Source organism: Toxotes jaculatrix, chromosome 1 (genome assembly GCF_017976425.1).
Source record: "Toxotes jaculatrix isolate fToxJac2 chromosome 1, fToxJac2.pri, whole genome shotgun sequence".
NCBI lineage: Eukaryota > Metazoa > Chordata > Actinopteri > Toxotidae > Toxotes > Toxotes jaculatrix.
Window position 1 is genome coordinate 13,758,122 of NC_054394.1, and position 20,870 is coordinate 13,778,991.

General features: G+C 42.6%; 1 protein-coding gene across 1 annotated transcript; it reads right to left on the reverse strand.

The window, feature by feature from the left end:
• Positions 1-318: 318 nt before the first annotated feature.
• On the reverse strand, positions 319-20,073 carry ahctf1 (AT hook containing transcription factor 1). The gene is made up of 40 exons (XM_041035301.1): positions 19,875-20,073; positions 17,513-17,639; positions 16,849-16,999; positions 16,638-16,740; positions 15,931-16,111; positions 15,520-15,727; positions 15,082-15,198; positions 14,881-14,965; positions 14,583-14,733; positions 14,145-14,277; positions 13,713-13,894; positions 13,399-13,460; positions 12,951-13,079; positions 12,681-12,771; positions 12,398-12,487; positions 11,812-11,952; positions 11,433-11,537; positions 11,100-11,196; positions 10,847-10,970; positions 10,665-10,721; positions 10,098-10,244; positions 9,627-9,817; positions 9,303-9,447; positions 9,035-9,166; positions 8,706-8,853; positions 8,464-8,614; positions 8,264-8,371; positions 7,721-7,865; positions 7,395-7,610; positions 6,603-7,272; positions 6,278-6,451; positions 5,752-5,857; positions 5,542-5,663; positions 5,121-5,407; positions 3,082-4,911; positions 2,555-2,798; positions 2,194-2,370; positions 2,021-2,109; positions 1,747-1,835; positions 319-1,498 (listed from the first exon to the last, which is right to left on the reverse strand). Exons 2-40 carry the CDS (start codon positions 17,631-17,633, stop codon positions 1,300-1,302), a joined length of 7,698 nt encoding a protein of 2,565 aa, XP_040891235.1. The 5' UTR covers positions 17,634-17,639; positions 19,875-20,073; the 3' UTR covers positions 319-1,299.
• Between the last annotated feature and the right edge of the window lie 797 nt (positions 20,074-20,870).

Below are 20,870 nucleotides of genomic sequence, written 5' to 3' on the forward strand. Positions count from 1 at the left end.
AAACTTCACCTTAGCAGCTAAATTGCTGATATATACTATAACTTGACTTTTATAAACATTTAGAAAGTTTCCTTTTCGAAAGTGGAAGCTGATGGAGTTTGATGGATGTCGGACACCTGAGGCACCAGCAGGATAAGCTCTCAGCTATTTCTGAAGGATAATTAGAGGCTTGTAGCTCCATTCAGGTGGTTGACTGCACATCTCAGACACACAGAAAGAAAACGGCTTTGTGATACAGTCACTCCAACCACACACCAAACTAAACACGTGCACTTAAGAAACTGAACCCAGACAATCACTCAACATCAGAGGTAGAGAGGTTTTCAAGCGTTGCCATATTTATCAAAGAGCAGTCATCAAAAATAAGACATTCTACATACATTCATCAGAAAATAGCCTATGTGTCCAATGGTGGTTGCCATAAATTTAATTAAACAAGCCTATTAACATGTCCCAAAACAAGTTTAACAACTGCAAACAGCTGTGCAAGTCTTTTTTTTTTTTTTTTTACCCCCCACTCTTTCACAATATATAACATCCCCATGACATAGAAAAACAGTCCAATTCTGTTGGCAATAGTCTGTGCCTCTTTCACAGAAAATCTCCAAAATCAACTGAAATTTTAAGACTATGGCATAGGCAGTCTGATTAGATGATCAAACGCATTCGAAACACTTAAAACTTCAAAATGAACATAATTCTTTAGGATTTATTTATTAACTTTATTTGGAACATAGCAAAAGACTATATACAAATTCAGCAGTAGAAACGTCTTATCTCCACTGGGTTGGGTTGCTTTTCTTCTTAAATAGAAAAAACAGCAGGCCTTGAAGTCTTAAAAGTAAACAACAATGAAAACAAAAAAAAAGAAAAAAATTAAAAGAGAATGTAAATAAAACCTCTTTATCAGAGGTAAGTTCAACTCAGTCTCTGGTTATATTAACGGGAGCCTCTAAAAACCAACACTGATTTCTTTCCCTTGTGCCTTTTTTGTGCCCAGAGAATTTAGCTGATTACAAGGAGCGTCACAAAATGGCCACAGATACGATATCAAGTGAAATAAAGTTCGAGAACGAGCCGGACGTGTAAACTCCAAAAATATAGTCCTCTCGTTGCTTTTATTTTTATTGTCCTACAGGGAGGTCAGAATACAAAGTCAACTGCAGCGCTGTGAGGCATTTGAGGAAACAACGGTGGTGAGTTTAGGCATACACTTTTATTTGACAGCTCCTAACCGAGTTGGTTCAAATCTTGAGGTGGCTGTCTGAGGTTCACTGGTTAAAACCACCACCAACCTCCTTATAGTTTCTTCCTCCGGGTGACTGGTTTCGTGAAAACGGTGTCCATTATGCGTTTGCGTCGAAGGTTCATGGTCGAGGTCGGGGCCTCTCCCTCTTTAACCCTCTTGTGCGTTCGCGGGAGCGGATCGACTGGACTGGGCAGAGGCGAGATCAGGTCCACCTCTGCCACGGGAGGTGGATCTGAAATGCCTTTGGATCTGTAGACGGAGAAAATACAAGAAAGAAATGATGCAGAAAAGAAAATCTCAAACAGCTTGTGAGAGTGTAAAGTGTGATTAAGATCAATAGAGGTGATAAAAAAAATATATATATTTTTAGTAAATACAGAGATCTTAATTGGGTGGTCTTGTTTAAAAAGGTAAACAAAGTTTCTTAGTTGTTAAAACTAAGCAGTGGCTTCAGTGTGTGATATAGGGCACATAAAGACCAAATAAAAAAGTCTTACTTGGCTGTTCGTTTGCCTGTTTTTCTCGTTTTAGTGACGCCTGCTGCTTTCTCCACTTCCACGTGATCTTCTTCAGAAGCAACTGCATCCTGGAAAAAAGAAAAAAAGAACGTTAAAAAAAATGCTTTTCTGAAGACCTCCCATTCATTATTTCTCCTTCATAATGAACGTGATTATTCCTGATTTTTAAAAGGAAACTAAAAGAAGAACTGGCCTATGGACTAACTATGTTGAGGTTAAAAACACAAATCCAGCCTCCGTCAGAGGCAGTCACCTGAGGAGCATCATCTTTGACTCTTCTCCTGTTGCGAGTGGCAGGTGGTGCGGACTCTTCACTTGGGCCAGGAGACTCTGCTCTACGGGCTGACGCACGGACACAACACAGGGTTAAAATCATCACGGGCAAATGGCTGGACGGCTGTATGGATAAACAGATACTCAGCTCACCTCTTGTTCTTCTTCGTGAGGGGGAGTAGATGAATGAGTGCTCGCCTGGACTAGACTCGTCCTCCTCGGGTTCAGGGACCAGGCTGTCTTTCGTGGGAGGCACGGAGTGAGCCTGCTCTGCTGACGACTTTGTACTCCTCTTGCTGGCTCTCACCATTTTTGAGATAACTACTCCTCCTGTGATTTAACAGAGTTTACATTTTAACACATTTTCTATTCTTTATTTTACAGTATAGCAGAATTCTCACCCCTCTTTAATGTGTCACCCATGCCAAAGAAGCTCTTAGTTTTCTCATTTATTTATTTTTATTTTCAGTTTGCAGCTTTATTTTCAGTCCAAAGGCAGAGGCTTCATACGTACCCTCCTGCTTGTCTTCCTCATCCTGGAGTCTCTTAATGAGGGCGTCTGCGACAGGGGTTTCAGAATCCACCTCCAATGGAGAGTCCAGTAAGGGAAGATCTTCCTCAGGGTGGTCCCAGAGTTTGCTCCTAGTTGGTCGACGGGAGTTGGCGCGACTAGCGTTGCTGTTATGCTCAGACTCGAGCAGATCTTCACTTTCTTTGATGTTTTCAGCAGTCGCCTCTCGTTTTGTCTTTTTTGCGCTCTGAGGAAGTGATACAGGAAAGATTTTTCAAAATGTCAAAGCGAATGTTGTGTGACAGATGCATGATAATCACTGGTTACAAAAAAATAGATTATAGATATAGATAAAAGTTAAAAGCATAATATGGAGTGTTCTGTCTCAAATGTCATTATGATAAACATCTGACAGTTTAAAGTCAAACAAAAGTAACTTAATATGTGTCAACAGCAGATGATGGTGAATGAAATGATCTCTGTAGCTCTCTGTAGATCTCTGTAAAAAAAAAAAAAAGCTCAATCCTTACTTGTGGATAAATATTTAGGGTAATCCTGTTGGACTGCCGAGTCGTCCTGCCAGGGCTGGACGGTGGCTGTTTTTTGTCCTCTTTCTCCTCCAGCGGGGCCAACTGTGTCTCTGACGGTTCCGTCTTCATCTTCCTGGAGCTGCGTTTCACAGGGGCAGTAAAGGCTTCTTCCTCCTCTTTCTCCTCACTCAAGACCTCTAATGGTGTTGACTCCACCTCGCTGCTGTTCAGTATCCTTCGGCTGGACCTCCGTGGAGTGTTTCCCTGAGCGGTCCTGCGTTTGGATGGTGTCGAAGTCTTGGAGCTTGTTCGTCGACCAATTTTTATATATGTGACTTCCTCCTCTCGGTCTTCCTCCTCCTCCTTTACAATATCAGCCTCTGTGTCTACAGGCAACTCCTCGCTGCCAGTCTGGGTGCGTTGGCTTGTCCTCGTTGAAGTGGCCCTCTGGGAAACCCGTCGCCTGGCTGGAGAAGAGGCCTTGGAGGTTGATGCAGCTGTGGCACTGGTATCCACAGCCTCTCCCTCTTCAATGTCGTCTTTAGGAGGCTCTGACTGAGCTCTGCGGGTACTTCTTCGAGGTGTGCTGGCCTGGACTTTGATTTCTTTGCTCTGTTTACTTTTTCTGGGTGTACGACTAGGTGAGGCAGGTACCTCCAGAGTGCTCGTCTCTGCCTCATCTATTTTCACATCCTGCTTTGGCTCCTCTGCTTCCTCTGGGACAGGAGAGATAAAACTAACAGCCCTCCTCCCTCTCGTGGTCCTCCGCGTTGGGGTGGAAGGAGCCTTCTTCCTCTGAGAAGTGGGAGTCTCTGGTACAGGCTGTTCCTCTGGCTTGCTATTGGCCTGCTGCACAGGCTTCTCCTCAGCATTTTTATCTTTCCTCTGCCTTCCACTAGTCCTCTTTTTTGTTTCCTTCTCTTTTGTAGTTTCTTCTGTGTTGTCCTCTTCTGTCTCTGCTAAGTCTCTGTGGTCCTGCGGCTGCTCCTCCGCAGCAGGAACCGTCTCTGCACTGGGTACAAGCTCTGTTTCTATATTAACAGGTCCGTTCTCTTCAGGCTCTTCCTGGTCCTCACCAGGTGTTGGTTTATCCTCCTTTTCTCCCATTTTCTCATGTGCAGCATCTTTCTTTTCTGCAGAGTCTTCGTCAGCCGCAACTGCTGGAAGTTCTCCCTCTGGAGTTTGATCAGAAAGAGCTGCAGGTTCGCAATTTTCAGCCGGAATTACCAGCTCAGTGTCCTTCTGCTCATTAGCATCTTCTGTCTCCTGTTTTGTCCCGGTGTCTTCAGTCCGTTGGTGAGTTTGGAGTTCTACAGGTCCCGATTCTGTCAGTCCATCTACCTCAGCTCCATCCAGGCTCTCCATCTCTTTCCTCTGGTCAACTTGTGAGACTTCGCCAGTAAGGGGAGTATCTTGATCATCTGTTCCCAAAAGAATAACCTCAGGTTTGACCACAAGCTCCTCACTAGCCTCCTCTACTGGAGACTGGGTGGAAAGACCGGAGGACTGCAGATCATTCTCCATAGGTGGCGTGTCTGCCTCTTTATCCCCATCCTCGTCCACATCCAGCATCAGAGAGAAGCTGCTGTGAGTCCCAGTCTGTGGGTCATCTGAAACGACCTCTTGCTGAATCTCAGGAAGACACAGCTGAGCGCTATCGACCAGGCCGTGTTGTCCTCCCACAAGCTCCAGGGGTACCAGGAGAGTGGTAGAGGGCTTGAGCTCCATGTATGGTGATCCTTGCTCTTCATTCTCCTCTGCCTCCAGCCCTCCTTCATCTGCCCCGAGTCTCACCATCACCACATCACCCTCCATGTCCTCTTCTACCATCTGTGGAGGAGCAAACACAGCGAGGTTATTTGTTGACAGTTTTCTTTTTTCTTTCCAACTAATCAATGGATTAAGTTTACAATGCAAAATCCTAACATTAAAGGAGTTGGAATCAGAGATTGTTTGGTATTTATCCAAATAAACGACTTAATGAGTTGCCAATTAATTTTCCATCAGTCATCTAATCATCTCGGCTCGATGTCAGTTACCTTCATTTCTGCACTGGGTGCGATCAGAGAGAACTCAGCAGCCTCCTGCTCTGACAGACTTGGCAGGAAGTGTGTGTGTCCTTGTTGTGCGAAGACTGAACTGGGATGAAGGGGAGGCAGCCTCCCATTGCCCTGCACCTCCTCAATGATCTCCACCTCACTACCAGAGTCCTCCTCTTCTTCTTCATCCTCAGCTTGATCAGACTCCTCTTCCTCCTCCTCATCTTCTTCTTCTTCCTCAGACGCAGGGCTAGAAAGTTCTTCGCTATCGTTTACACTCACAACAGCTACAAGACAAAAAAGAAAAAAAAAAAAAACAGCAGAAAAGTGAAGGCGTGTTATAAAATGTGTTACAGTAAAATCATACTGTAACACTAGGAGCACTGGTGTTACTGTGTATGTGTATAAACTGGGTCCTCACAGTGGGAGTCTGTGCCAGTTGGCTCGGAGGACGTCACAGAGGCGTTGGATTTCTGGCTGGTGAAAACTTGGGGAGTTTCAGCAGCTGCCTGCTCCTCCTCTGCAACCTCACCTAATGACTCACTGGGAGAAAGGAGGGGGATAGCTATTTGTAACTTGCTACACGCATATCTTCAAACCAAATTATCATATTTGCAGAAAAGGTAAATACCTGTTGAATGACACCTGTGCCCGTGATGCATTGTGGATTCCTGAGCGGGTGAGCGGAGGAGACAGATCGTCGCCGAACAGATGTCGCTGCACAAACTCTGTCAGATCTGCTGGCAAAGAACGTAAATAAACAAATGGTTGGCATCATCTTTTTCCCACACGCACGTAACAGTAACCAAACCAACACCGAATCAAAGCACTAACAACAGTATGTAAATTCATTAATGCAAAATGAAACCCAGAATCTTTATCATTTCACTTGCTCAGGTATTTTTGATAATACACAAGAGTGGAAATCTTACTATGAATTCAATCATTATAGCCTTGGTATGGTTGGGTAATATAATGTTTTGTTATCTACTAATAGAACTCCAGAAAAGCTCAAAAAACATGAAATATCTGTTTTCTGAATCCGCTTGTAAGTTATTCCATTTCCCCTTAGTGCTGAATCACAACAGTCTTGTCTAATATGAGGTGGGAGTATCTTTGAACTTTTGACAGTATGAATGCATCGATTAAGGATGGACCTGTAGATTGTTCCAGATCCTCCTCTGGCTCGTCTGTGGCTCCAGACAGTTTCAGAGGCTCAGTGAACTCAGTGGATTCAGTGGCCGTGGACTGGACGTCCTGTTCGGTGACTTTCACTGGCTGATCCTGGGATTCGACCCCAGAATCTGTGCTCTCAGGTGCCTGGTTATAAACTGGTGGCATAAAAAACGTGTTACACCACGTTTTAGAGAAGCAAAGGACATGTTTTTGGATTTTGGTGCTGACCAGTACTGGTGTGAAACAAATCAGCTCTAATAATAAGTCACGGAGGAATCGATAGAGCATATTCTGCAAATGAATTACCTTGACTGTGACCAGGTGTCTCCTCGTGGTCAGGAGTTGCAGCATCTCCTTGTCTGATACTTAACTCAGCATCCTGTTCATCTTCCTTTTCAGACTGAACTTCTTCCTCGTTTTTAGCCTCCTGTTCAGGACCAGTCTCCATCACATCTTCAAATGTCTCATCTTCCTTCACCTCCTCTTCTTCCTTCTCCCTGTTCTCTGATGTCAGGACAGGGGTTTGATCAGTGGTTGGTGATGGCTTTTCCTCTGGTACTTCCTTTTCAGTTAGGGCTCTGATGTTCAGCGTCACTACGTCCTCATCTCTCTCTGTAGCTGTGCGCCCCACCTCCTGGTCTTCTGACAGAGGTGCATCATAGTACTCTAGGGTGGTGTCTGTTGACTGGACAGATGTGTGACTAATGTCAAAGCTCAAGCTAAGTCGTGCTTGCGTGGCATCTGATGGTCTGGTTTCTGCAGCGACTTCATGGATGGAGGATGACTCGCTCTCGGAGCATCTCAGCTGTGGTGAGGGAATGCCACCTTCGGGAGGCAAGAACTTTACGTGTTGTTGTTCCCTTTTCTCATCTTGATCCTCTTCCTCGTCAGCAGGCTGTGAGGACCAGGTTTTACCTGTGGCCTTGGACAGCCTGGAGCCTCTGGTCAGCAAGCTAATCTCACTGTCTGCTGCCATCTAGAGAGGAAAACAGTTCCAAAGAGGATTGGAAGACACATTTTATTACAAAGAGAAAATCAAACCTGTTATTTGGCTTCCCCGAGTCAACACACCACTCCCATGTAGCAGCCTTGTCTTACCCCATTGGTCCACCGGATGCCCTTCTCTGGTTCAGGAGATTCCGCCTCTTCGATGAAGGTGATGCGGCTCTCCTTGCTGCGGAGTGGAGGGGTGATGGAGCGCCCTGGAGAAGCAGAAGGGGTGGCAACGGGTGTCGGCCTCAGGCTGCTGCGGAGGATGGACTGGGGAGTGAAGGCTGAGAACACTGGGCCAGAGGCAGCCAAGGCCCGAGCTCGCTGAGGGGACAAAACCCACAAAAAGTATAGGCAATAAAATACCCCAAAAATACACACACACACACACTTTAAAAAAAATTGAAAAAGGAAATCCACATTTGTCTATTCACCTTGACGACCTGTGGTGTTTGCAACAGACTGAGTTCAGGGGCTTTGCTGATGCTCTTTGGAGAAACCCAGAAGCTCGGAGGTCTGGGGGGACTGAGAAGAGGCTGAGGGCTCTGACAGGAGGGGTGAACCACCAAGTCCATCAGCCTGGGTCATGTTAAAGAGGAAGAAATACACAGCATGCATGATTTTAAAAAGCTGTCTTAACAAAACTGGGTCCTGCATTCATGTAACATTTTTGAGAAAATGAATAAGGCGAGTATTTTTTAGGAGGGCATACAAACAATAATTTAATAAATTTAACAACCAAAAGAGTTTGTCAACGTGAGTATATCAGAAATTTGACTTATGCACATTACGAGGTGCCGTGCTTTGATGCTTCATTAAATTTAATTATTTTAGAATAAATTACTCAGCTCCTGGTTGAGAAGCAATTTTAATATATAATCATGTGACATCACAGATCTGGTTAAGGTAAATGTGTCCATATTCAAAAATACTATGAAGCATACATATTGTATGTATCACTTTCACTGAAAAAGTACCTTGACTTTCGTTTTGAGGTCATGGTGATAGGAGTTCCCAGGAAAGGATCAGGAAGGGCTGAAGAGGAGGGCCTGGGGCTCGGACTCTGAGTATCAGCTGCCCTGGGGCTGGCAAAAAGAAATTGAAAAAAGTAAATAAATCAGAATAATAAAAAGCATTAACTTTGGGGTGAGGTACGATTTTGGTATTTTATGCTCACGTCTTGGCTGGTGAGGACTGTGGTGTTGCTCCTTTGCCTAACCACACCTCCTCAATCTTGGTCAGGACATTGTTGATAAATCCAGCCCTGGATATCACTTTCTCAGTGGCAGAACGCTTGGTGATGGTCGACAGTGGCTGTGGCCGAGAAACTGGAACACAGTGGTTTGAAAAGTTTCTAGCAAAATGTTGATACTTTGACCCCAATGTGGTAAACTGTAGCGGACGGAGTGAATTCCTTACCTTCTTTGTGGATGGTGCAGGGGTGCTGGTAGGGCTTGGCTCTCTCCATTGCCAGTTTCCTCTGGACTCTGGGCAAAACTTTGCCATACTGATCCAAAATAGAGTTCCTGGTGTTGGATCGTTCTTTGAGCTTTGGGTCTCGCTCATTCTAAGAACAAAGGTGACAGAAAATATATTTATTAATCTTATATAATTACATGTGATTACATAATTACATGGTCGCAGAATTCTGAACACTTTAACAGATATCAAATATTCCATCATCACTCCACATCAAGAAAATCTTGTGATAACTGATATACGAATTTGTATGTGTGTGTCAAACATACCACCAGATTCATTTTAAGGCTGTGGTTGAGCTGTAGAGCAGGTATGTAGTTGGCCTGCTGAAGGTAATGAACCATCAGTAGTTCTCTGTTTTGAAGACCCCCTGTACCCTGGAGAAACTTCTCCAAACATTCCTGAAACACAAACCCAAGAGTCATGAGTTTTCATCCACTTTATAATCCAAAGATGCAAAGGAAGATTAATCCACAAGCAAAACTATGAAGAGTTTGGGCTTTTAAAAAAATGCAGTAATTAAATTGTCTCTCCTACCTGTTCAGTTGGACCCAGGGGCAATTTGAGCAGCTCCTTGATGAGGCCCAGCTCCTGGCAGCTCTCGTACAGGAAGCTCAGCAGCTCACCCATGTTGAGGCGATTGGAGTGCTGCCGAAGTACGGACCACGCCTCTACGAGACACCTGGAAAAAGTGCAAACTGATTGGTTAATAAAGGTAAGGTAAGACATGTGAAAGGCTGGAACTGAACCACCACGTTAGTTTAATGAAAAATAAAACCCTTTTTCTTCTAGTTTCAAAGCTTCAATAGTGTTGTTGAGTTTTACTGAGTGCACATTAACGTCCTCCCCCTTTGCTCCTACCTGTTGTGTAGCAGTACAGACAGACAGAGTTTGGCCTGGGAGGTGGAGGAAATCGGGGGCTTCGTAAGGTGGAAGTACCGTAGTGCCACTGAGTGCTGACCCTGGCACATGAGAGCTTGCAGGACACGCTCGTGCTGCCACGCAAACTGACACTGGGAGGCAGCTGGATGAAGGAGCAGCTCAAATGAACTCTGATCAACACAAAGAAGAAAATGACATTCAAATAGCGCGAAAACCCAAGAGTCGGATAGTATCATAAAAAAGAGACAGAAGAAGCAGCAACAGAAGTATTTACAGAAATATCATTAATGTTTCCACTGTAAATAGTGATAGTAATATGTACATGCAGATGTTCCATTAACATTTAAATACAAATAAAACTATTTAGCCTTGCACAACCTCCCTGTGTCCAAATTTACATCTTAGGAACAATAAAATGCAATTAAAATAAATAAATAAATAAGTGAGAACCTGGTGGTCATGATGGTCCAGCAGCCAGAGGCCTTGTACCAGTTTCACCAATCCAATAGGGATAGCAAAAGCTGTGGGGAAAGACTCCACTGATGTGCCCTCCTTATTGGGGAAGGAATACATGACATCCAGCAACAGGTAAATCACCTGAGATCACAGGTCAAGGCTCATACAAGCAGTAGGCTTAATGTGGTCTACCCATGGGAGAATCTCTATTCTGTCACAAAAAAAAAAAAAATAATAATAATAATAATATTTAGAATCTCTACTATGAAATAGTAAATAAAACAATTAACACGATGTATCCAGTTCCATATGTTCCAAGCTATCAAAACAATGCATGCCTAATGGATAAATGGAATAAAAGCACAATTAAATCATTTCCAAATCCAAATTATTGAAAATAAGTTGTTGTTACATTTACAGTTGTTATTATTTTCTATAATTTTAAGACTCTGAAATGTGTCTCAGTTGAAAAAAAAATCAAATCAACAGCTGACGTAGTGATGTCAGGATTTATGAAAAATACTGGAGATGGCAAAAGGCCAATTTTATCATGAAGGATACAATTGCATGTTTGGTAGCTTCTTCAATATTGTCCAGTAAATAAATGTCCAACAAGGCCTGTGGATGAAAGACAAACAATTAATATCCTGTTCTTTACAATGCTGTAGCAGCAGATGTAAACTTGGTTTGACATAAACTGGATGGTACAAAATAAGCATAATTCAAAATATTTTAATGCTTACATGCAGTGTAGGTGGTGGATACTGCCCTGTCCCACCCTCATCCCTTTTCCATAGGTTGGTCAAGCGTTCACCACACTGATTGACCAAACCGTCAATCATCAGGCAGTCTGCACACCACTTGCCCCTGAGAAGACAACAAGAGAGTGTCAGCAAGTGATTAAAAAGTACTTAAGACAATATAGCTTCAGTCATAGATTTGGGATGGATTAAAGACTGAATTCATCTTTATTGCTTCTGAGCAAAGAGTACTCACTTAGCTAGCCTGGTGAGCTCCTCTCTGCGTATGGTATAGTAGTTGCTGATGACCGAGTGGGTGTAAAAAGGCCTGGAGATCTGGAGAGCATCGTCATCTGATGGGGAGGGCAGTTAAAACCAGTACAGAAAAGGAGAGAGACAAAATAGCATGACTACAGATATATGCAAAAGTTTTGCCAAAACTTGACTTAAAAACATGAGCCGACTCTGCAGAATCTTTCCAGTTAAAGATATTTAATGCCATCTTATATTTATTAGCATAATATTAAACCTGCTTTCAACCTGCTTTTTTCCACAGACTGTGGAAAAGATGTATTTTGTGATAGTTTACCTGATCCCTCAGGCAGCAAGCCGGTACGACAGAACCAGAGGACCACCTGAGCGTACTTGGAGATCAGACTGGAGACCATGTTTTTGTTTATCAGACCCACCAGACCTACACAACAAAAAAATATAACCAGAACGTTTCAATAACAACAAATGGTTCACACAACACAACAGCCTCTCAGTTGCTAAACATGGCTTAACACTGAACAATGCATTATAACTCAAGTTACACCAAGCCATAAGAGGTGTGAGGGGTTGAATGTTTCATTTAGCACAAATGGGAATTCAGTCACAGTGTATTTGTGCTGGTTGAACCAGCTTCACTAATATCACAGGGACATACAACACTTGGAAGTGTAACTGTTTCTGCGTGGACACTACACCTTTCTGTGTGAGCTCCTGAGCTTCACTGAGCAGACAGTGGAAGATGGTGCTGAGGTTACCCAGCAGTCTCTGGCTGTGCTGTAGCAGCTGCAGTGTCTGAGGGTCTGTGAAGTTGGATGAGCTGTCAAACAGCGGTGCGCCTACGAAACACACACACACACAAAACCACAGATACACAGCATAAATGTATAAACTAAAACAAACTTGTAAACAGCATAAAAACTGAGTGATTCACAGGAGGACTTTATATCCGTTAAGTGATTTATAATTTACATTATCAACAAAGAGGCAAAGCAAGCTTTTCCTGTAATATAACAGCCTGAGAGGTAAATTTACCTTACAAATATGTTATGCAAACATAGCTGCTCTAGTCTAGTCAAATTTAGCACTGGGAGTGGTCACAATAAAGTGCCAAGTATAATGTTTGTACAGATGTCCAGCTCAAGACCACTGATAAAATCCATGAAAACTAGTATTAATAAATAAAACAAAACAAAAAAAAACTTCTCCCCATCTTAACAACATTCTAAATAATTCAGAATATCTTCTGTTGTCCAAGAAAAACAAACAAACATTAAAACATACAGATGCCGTCCAGTTCCTCCTTGGTCTGGACTACTTTGTTCCAGGCCCAATCCAGGATGTAGCGCAGGTTCAGTGCAGAGCCTGGTTGTTCTGTTAAAAAACAGAATTTGAAAAACAGAATCAGAGCTGACTGCAGGGCTCGTGGCTGTGGCATGAATGTAGCAGTACAGATTTAAGGTACTATGTTTATGTATGTGTGAGATGAAGCCAAAGAGTACTACACTAAGGGGCAAATGATATTGATATTATATTTGATTTTGTTATTCCGAGTATGATTCCTCACCTTCTGCAGTCCACTGCTTGATACAGCCAGTGATGAGTCCCAGCGAACTGGTCTCCACCGCTGTGGACAAGATGGCATCCAGCTGTTCCTCCTGAAGGCAAACATCAAGTTGCATGCGTTACTATCAACACTTCAGAATAAGTATTTTTATTTAATTCTGTGAATTCTTTGTGTCACAAGAAAGATTTTTTTTAATGTGAACTAAAAGAGGGAGTACAAAGTACAGGTTTCGTGAACGTGTGCGGACCAAGATGTCAGCCAAATATGTACCTGAGAGAGGCTGGAGGCCTGGGTGTCAGCCAGGCGAGATGAGAGTAGGCCAGACATGAGGCAGCGAGAGTAGCTAGTGGAGATGATGTCACTGGAACAAGGAGCAGCTTTCTTCAGAAAGCTCAGGGTCTGGTTTTAACGACAATGGAGAGGTGTGAAGAAGCCCCCTTTCCATTCAAATCATCATCAATTAATCAATTATACATATCACATAAAATAACCTATACGTAAATATTGTGCAGCCTTAGGAATAAACATCATATCAAGCACCCACAAAGCAAAGGCTACATCCCCATAATATAGAGGAAAACCCATGTAAATTAAAACAGAAACCGTTCACAGCACAGGATTTCACATTTATATGCAGTCACATGGCCACTTCTTATAATTTGGACTAAATGCCATAAAATAAATGATGAGGTGAAAAAAATGAACACAAGAAACTTGCCTCCTTCTGATACCCAGAGCAGGTTAAGTGCACAATTCCAGAGTTGAGCAAGCAGGTAGCATCTGTAACATAAAGAGTGCAAAACAAACACAAAGTCTTTCAACCTCTCTGTAAAACCATATTTCAGCTACAAACCAAGGCAAGCCCAGGCATGTCTGCACGAGCAAAGTTCTGAGCAAAACAAAGAGGCAACACAAGCACAGAAAGCCTGGAATAAATTACATAGACCTGGGAGATAATTCCACATTTCATATTAATGGTCTGTCAATATAACCTTACATCAAGATGGTGGTACATACAGTCTTTACACTTACCAAAATTGTATGTGGTGGGGTTAAAGTACTGTTCTGGTGGGGGGCAGGTGAAGGGCAGGCCCCTGCTTAGGCTGCGGTCGTGCACCACTACATCCAGGAGGGCATGTGGAGACACCATCTGCACCACTGGGTCCAGAGACCAAACTGCCAGGTAGGGGCAATTTTGCAGAGATTCCCCCATTCTGAAAACAACGCAAGTGCAAGTGAAATGCAGTGTCACTTTTTTTTTTTTAATCTGCATCTCTAATATTTTGTCAAACCACCAATTAATAACAGACAACATCCTAAAGCCTGGGTGTCATATCATTCATGTTTTGTTTCTGGATACACTAAGTTTAATATGAATAATGATTTTAATTATAAAAATGTCACTTTTCTTGTTTTAAATTGTAGAACTCTCTTGACCAGCTTCCCAATCAGTTTTCACTGTACCTTAACGAGTCTGGCATTTGTGCGTGATACCAACGGTTGATGTCAAAAACCCCGATGTAGGTAGATGGGGTTCCCTGACCATAGGCCTTGACTTGCCAGCTGAAGATAGACACGCTGGTGTCCGGAGATGCAACTGAAAATGGGAAGAGTTTTGGATGATGTGATTAAGAAACTAAAAGGCAGGTAAGAAATAAGAGGGCAAGAAGATAGAGTAAAGAAAAAGAGACAGAAAGTGCGACTGTTCTCCATTATGCAGTCATTTAAAACAGAAAATGTAATGGTATAGTCGTTTTAAGATTCCTTTTAACTACTAGGACAACACTGAAAATGTCAAAGCACAATGTATTGGAATTTGAATAAAAATGCAGAGAACCTGCACAAATTAGCTCCCTGCATAATCATATCTTCTACAGGTGGTGTCATGAGAAGCAGGCTAACCTTCGTTCATGCTGTCATCCCTGTCAGGATGGGGTCTGAATTTCTCGATGGTCTGACAACTCAGCAGGCGGGTGTTGGTGGTCTGGGCCCTGAGAGGGAAAGCTGTGCCACTTAACTCCTGACTGTAACGTTCCTCACAGTACTCCAGACCCTGAGCAACACAAAGACAAAGAGGGGGGAGAATAAATCAAAGGAAGTTAAATACACAGTATGTTTGCGAGAACTGACATGGGAACACCATTGTAAAGGTTTTATTAAACCAAGAAAATACTGTCGTAATCTTGTATGCACTGCAGACCTCATAAAGAATCTTCCCAGAAGACAGACACTTTCTCTCACTGAAGGCCAGCTGAAGCAGGCGGAGGCTGACGGTATCTCCCTCACTGCATGAGAGAGACAAGGGGCAGAGGAAAAATAAGAACTTGGAAAAACAAAATAAACAAACAAACAAAAAAAAAAAAACAGTTTGTCTAGATGAAGTACTATATGTAATACTCACAGGTCCTGAGAAGACTGAACAGCCCAGAGGTAGCAGCAGTTCCTGGGGTCATTCTCTGGCTCCTGGAAGGTGAAGGCATACACAGCCACCCCGCCGCCCTCTAACTGGGAGTGGTATCTACACATGAACAATAAAACAAAAAATACAGACATATGTGGTGATTTGAAGAACATATAAAATGTACGTATCACCGGTATAAAGTTACATTATATCGTATATCCAATGAACTGAAAACAGCACAGACTCTTGTAATTTCGCTCGACTTTTTCAACTGCATTTTCAGCTAATGTTAACAATAAAAACAGAATGTCTTGTAAACAATAAAACACTTCTGTTTGTAATGCTATGGGACCTTATCTCAAAGGTAAAGTTATCCAGGAAACTCACTTATCTTCCCAACTCACAAAGTACGAACTAAGAAGAAAAACAAAGCCTCACTCTTTCTTAAGAGTCTTCATGTTCCACAACTGTAAGTATCCGTCAGAAAATCCCACTGCCAGCTGGTTGGTCCTGGAGATGTACTGCAGAGCTGTGGCTCCAACTCCACTGGGCCCATTCAGCTGGAGACAAAGATGCCTGCCCTGTCTGGTGCTGACTTCTCTAAGCCTGGGGATCTCTGCAGGAGATTTGGTCACTACCTGCAGGTCTGGGAACAGAAAGTAAATATAAAAAGAGATACTCAATGTCTCACAGCTTGTTTCCAAAACATATGGTGTGCAAAACAGAGGAAACTGACCATTGCTTGTCTTCCAAATAAGGCTTGTAAGGGACAGAAGACAAACAAAGGGAACACACAGACAAGCATGCAAACACCTATAAACCCAGCCCCTCCTCAATCAAGCTCCTCACCTGAAGCCTCCAGCTCATTTTGGCTGCAGGACAGATCATCGAGACAGAGGTCCACAAGCAGAACGTGACCGAGATCTGTTACTACTGCAGCAATGCCAAAGAACCAGCGCAAACTCTGGTGGAGGTGCTGCGTTGAAGTGCTTGCTCCGCCATAACTCACTAATGGCTCAATGGCTGTGATCTATATGAGAGACAGCAGACAGTGCTCAATGTTTTGTACCTGGGCTGAGATATTTTTTTATACAGTTATTACAGTGTGCAAAATCCGTATGTGTGCTTTTCCAAATGCCTCAGAAAAGTGTTTCACAAATAAATTTCAGAATTTTACAAAATGTATCTGAAACACTATTGTGCCACCACAGCTTTTAATTGACTTTTCAAAATCTGAAGTTTTAATTTAGCAATTCCTACTTGAATACCCACTAACACAATAATCTGCTAATGTGAGATATTTCAGAACTACAATTTCCTCTTCCAGGAACATTGCCTGTAGCAAAAACGACACATTTGCATGTGGTTTTTTTTGGTTACAACTGAAAAATAATAATTTTCTATATTCCAATCAATCAATTAATGTTAGAAATACTGTCTTATACTGGTGATTTAGCAACCCATGTTTTTACCATTTAGATTCAAACCATATGACTGTATTTATTGTTGCTTATTTACTGAAGAGCGAAGAGGCCTCTGGTGTAGTGCCAACTCACCCTGCCTGGTATAACCACAGCTTTGACCACCCTTGACAGTCCCAAGTCATAGAGACACAACACACTGCCCTCTGCTTCCTCCAAGCCAACCAGCAGTCCAGACCTGGTAAAATTAAACAGTAAATGAGTTAACATTTGCTATGCCACTGATTACAGTCCTCATTTAAGAGTGATAAACAGGTGAGGATAAAGAGACAGACAGGGCTCTGACCGTTTGAGCCAGCTGAAGTCCCTGGCAGCAAGGACACTGGGTGGGTGCTCCCCTCCGCCACTGAAGCAGTACGCGGACAGCCGTTCTCCTGTCACTGCATGGACAACCTCCAGATGAGGGCCACAGGCCAGCCAGGCCAGGCCACTGCGGCCTTCACACACACAGAAAAGAAAATGAAAGCTTAGGAGGTTGTGATTTAGGGTGTAGGTCATCACCGAGCTGGACTCGTTTTTTTCAGTCACACTGCTTATGAGCCAAAACTCATGATGCTTAAGTCAGAAGACATAAAATGCTCTGGAGAAAAGTCTTTCAATGGGGGGCCGACAATAATATTTACTTCATGAATTCCTAAACTTCCCTAATAACTAGGAAATCTGGAAAAATTGACTTTGTTCACTGTGAATTAGCAACAAGTATCAGATTTCAGACTAAGACAGAAAAAATGATGGGTCAACAGTTTTTACAATGTGTTACTTTGCAAATTCTTAAGTAACTTAAGGTGTATCAGCTGTTTCAAATGCTTTAAAGAAAATTAATGAATCAAAAATGAGTCATGGTCCCCACCTGGATGTTAGAAATTCTTTGATGTGTTGATTTTGCTTATGAAAAGAGCATCCTGGAGTATCATTCAACAATTAATGAAGAAAGGCTAAAAATGGCTTACCAACAGTGAACTTCCCATGAAGAACCGAGTCTAGAGTGATCTCATCCTCCCCCAGAGCGTCTACAGTCACTCCTGGGAAAGGCAGCAGGCTGCTGGTGACTTGGGCAGTGAGGTCACGCATTGTTCACTGTTCAAACAACACAGGACATATATTAGTAAGAGCAGTTTGTCCATTTACCCTTCACAAATAGCTCCTCCAAAGCACACTGAAATTATTGCTTAAGTTATATGGTCAAAAACTGTCATTTTATTTTGTAAATATCACCCTGCCCTTGACACTTTCTCACTAATTAAACATCAACATGTAACAGTAAAATGACAACCTGTGGAACACCCTTTCCCAACCCTTCCAACTCCATAAATCCACTTCAGGCAGTATCTGCTTGACTGGGTTTTACAATACAAAAGAGGTCTTTCTTTCAAACCACTGTTGCACCCAGTTGTCAGGAAATGTGCTGTCAGCAGACCTGCTGACAACTGGGGCTACAACTGGGTTTGCTTTCTAGTCAACGAGAACACATGGCATACTGCTACACGTCTGTTAGCAGGTTCTGACGGTCACTTCTGATCAATTTCTAGAGAAAAGCAATGTACTAAACTGTACAGTGAAATAACGTATAATTAATCAATCTACTTTTACAGTTTGTGCCATCGGGACCCCAAGAATTTGGAATAACCAACCTGTTTAGTTTAAGCTCACAAATTCTGTATAATCTGAAAACATGTTAAAACCTTTTAGAAATAAATGTACTTATAAATCATGACTTCAAAATGGTTATTTACATCATCACGTTTCCCTTATGTCCATGTATACTTAGTTTCCTTATTATATTGTTACCATTACTGACCCCAGTCCATAAATGTTTATGCTGTCCCTCAGCGCTGTTACTGCACTAATGGCCCAACAAGATAATAGTGTCTCCAGCAGTATACACAGTGGTGTTTCCAAGGCCAACTCAAGCTGAATGGAAATTTGCCCGTCAGTTTCAGTGTTCAAAATTGAACACAATACTGCCCTCTGTGACCACAATGGAAAACACAGTGAATTCAAGTGAACTCCCGCGCAACAAGCCTGTCAATGCGCTGCCACATGCCATGGCTTGAGATGAAACAAGCAGGCGTAATGCATTATGATAATTACAAACAAAACAAGTCCAATCCGTGCACTTAAAAACATCGCGACATTATAACTGACATATTGACTGAGGCTAAGGTTATACAGTAGCAAACACGCCAATTAAACTAACAAACGTAGCTTCACTAAATATAACACCTAGCGCTCACGTGTGTCAATGTTTGCAGGGTTTGTATGTGGCAACCTGTAACTCTCATAGCTTGTTACAACTCAGAACAACTTCCAAAGAAAGTCGTGAAACGTATGAAGCGAAATTTAGACGTTATGTGTAATTAATCGTCAGTTAGCTGGCTAATATTAGCGCGTTAGTTAGCACATGCAGAGAAAAGATTAGCTTCATTAGCTGCACTTGTTAGCGTCGAAACTAGCTTGACACAATGTAAACAAACAATTGATCGCTCTCTGTATAATGTAATGCGCTGAGCTGTTAAACACGGGCCACAGTAACGACAGATTTAAAACCTGCATACATGTTATTTGGTGCAGAATAAGAGCTGGTGGCTGTCTTACACACTTTCCTCAGTTACATTAGCAGGCTACCCAGTTAGCTTGCAAGGTCACGCAGGATTACAGTTTATCCGAGCTCAACGTTAAAGTTGAGCTAGCTAACCTAGCTAAAGGCGTATGCGAACATTTTGAGGAATAGCAAATAACTTATTTCACGTTAGGTCTACTCTTCAATTGTCAGATTATGTAACAACAAATGAACTACGGTGTTGATTAACATATCATCATAAAGTTAATCGTCCGAGCATAACTAGTTAAAAGCTAAGTCAGGGTGGCTAGCTACACTAGCCTGAAGTACACTGCTACTTTCGCTAACATACAGCGATTTCTGGCGTTAAGTTCATATTAAGGTTGACAACCAAGAGTGGCACTTTACCGGTGGCAACATCACACTATAGGCTCTTTGTCATCAGTGACGAGTCTTGCCTTTACTTCAGTCTGTGAATTTTAGCTAGGTAAAGGTAATTAAATGGTCTAGCTTTAGCTACAACGCTGCGAACGTAACATAGCAGAACGAAATTAGCTTGTAGCTACTGGCAACATCACAGTATGGTCGATCTTCTTCAACTACGGTTCAAGCTGTGTCTGTAAATCCTTTTTTATGTTGCCAGCATATAAGAGTTTAGAGAGCTAGCCTTGTTAGCCCCCTGTCAACTGTACTGCGTTGGAAAACGTGATGCAATGTACCGCTAGCTGCTGCCACCGTTAACGGCACACTACCTGTCCGAGGATGTTGACGGCTTTATCAGAGCCACGAATGTTTTGTTTTCCTTGACGAATCTCCCGATTCCTTCTTCCCTGTGTCATAATCCGCTCCTTTTCAAAGTACAACTCATGCGTGAAGCCCTGTGGACGCTTCAGCTGACTGACGAGCAACGAAAAGCTCCACACTTCAGGGGTCTACGGCATAGAGCGCCACTTCCACTGTCGGAAAGTGGTTCATGCGCGTCTTCTTCGCCGTCCTAGGTACTGGCAGAATACACTCAGTATTGGCATATTGCTGCCCCCCTCTGGTGGGGAGGTTAAGTAATGTACTCACATGAGTTACGGACTTGTTTTGTTCTTTAAGCTCTGAAGAGTACAGTCAGCTTATGGAATAAAATCTGCAGTGCATACCCTTCAAACTGCTCCTACCTCTTTACAAGTATGCAGGGAAAAACTAAACGAAAATCATTAAAGGAGCAAAGAAGTGCTATGGATCACATATTGTGGGGAAACGGCCTTTGTATCCCCTACATCTGCCAAACCAACAAAAGACAAGAAAGAGTGAAATCTTGTGCCTTTTCTGTAGCTTTCTCAGCTTAAAAATGTGTGATAAAAGAAGTTTGGCTTTGCAACTCCTTTCGTAGGAATATACAGTGAAAGTCAAGTATAACCACATAGAGGAAGTGGCTCTATTCTGCACAAGCAAACCCTGCAGCGAAGATTCTCTCCCAGTCTTTACATCACATCACATCACACCACTGCTCAACAAACAAAAAAGTTGTGTATTACAGCACCATTGTCATCTATTCCAGCTTTTCAAAGAGATCAGTCAAAGAAATCCTCTATGCACAGATGCACTGTGGAAAAGAAACAAACCTGGAAGCACGACAGGGCTTCAGCTTTTTATTAGGACATTTATTTAGCAGTGGTCATTTCCTCTGACATTATAATGTGTTCATAATGTTTGTGCATGTGCCACTTTCACACTGTGTGAGAAATATTATACTTAAA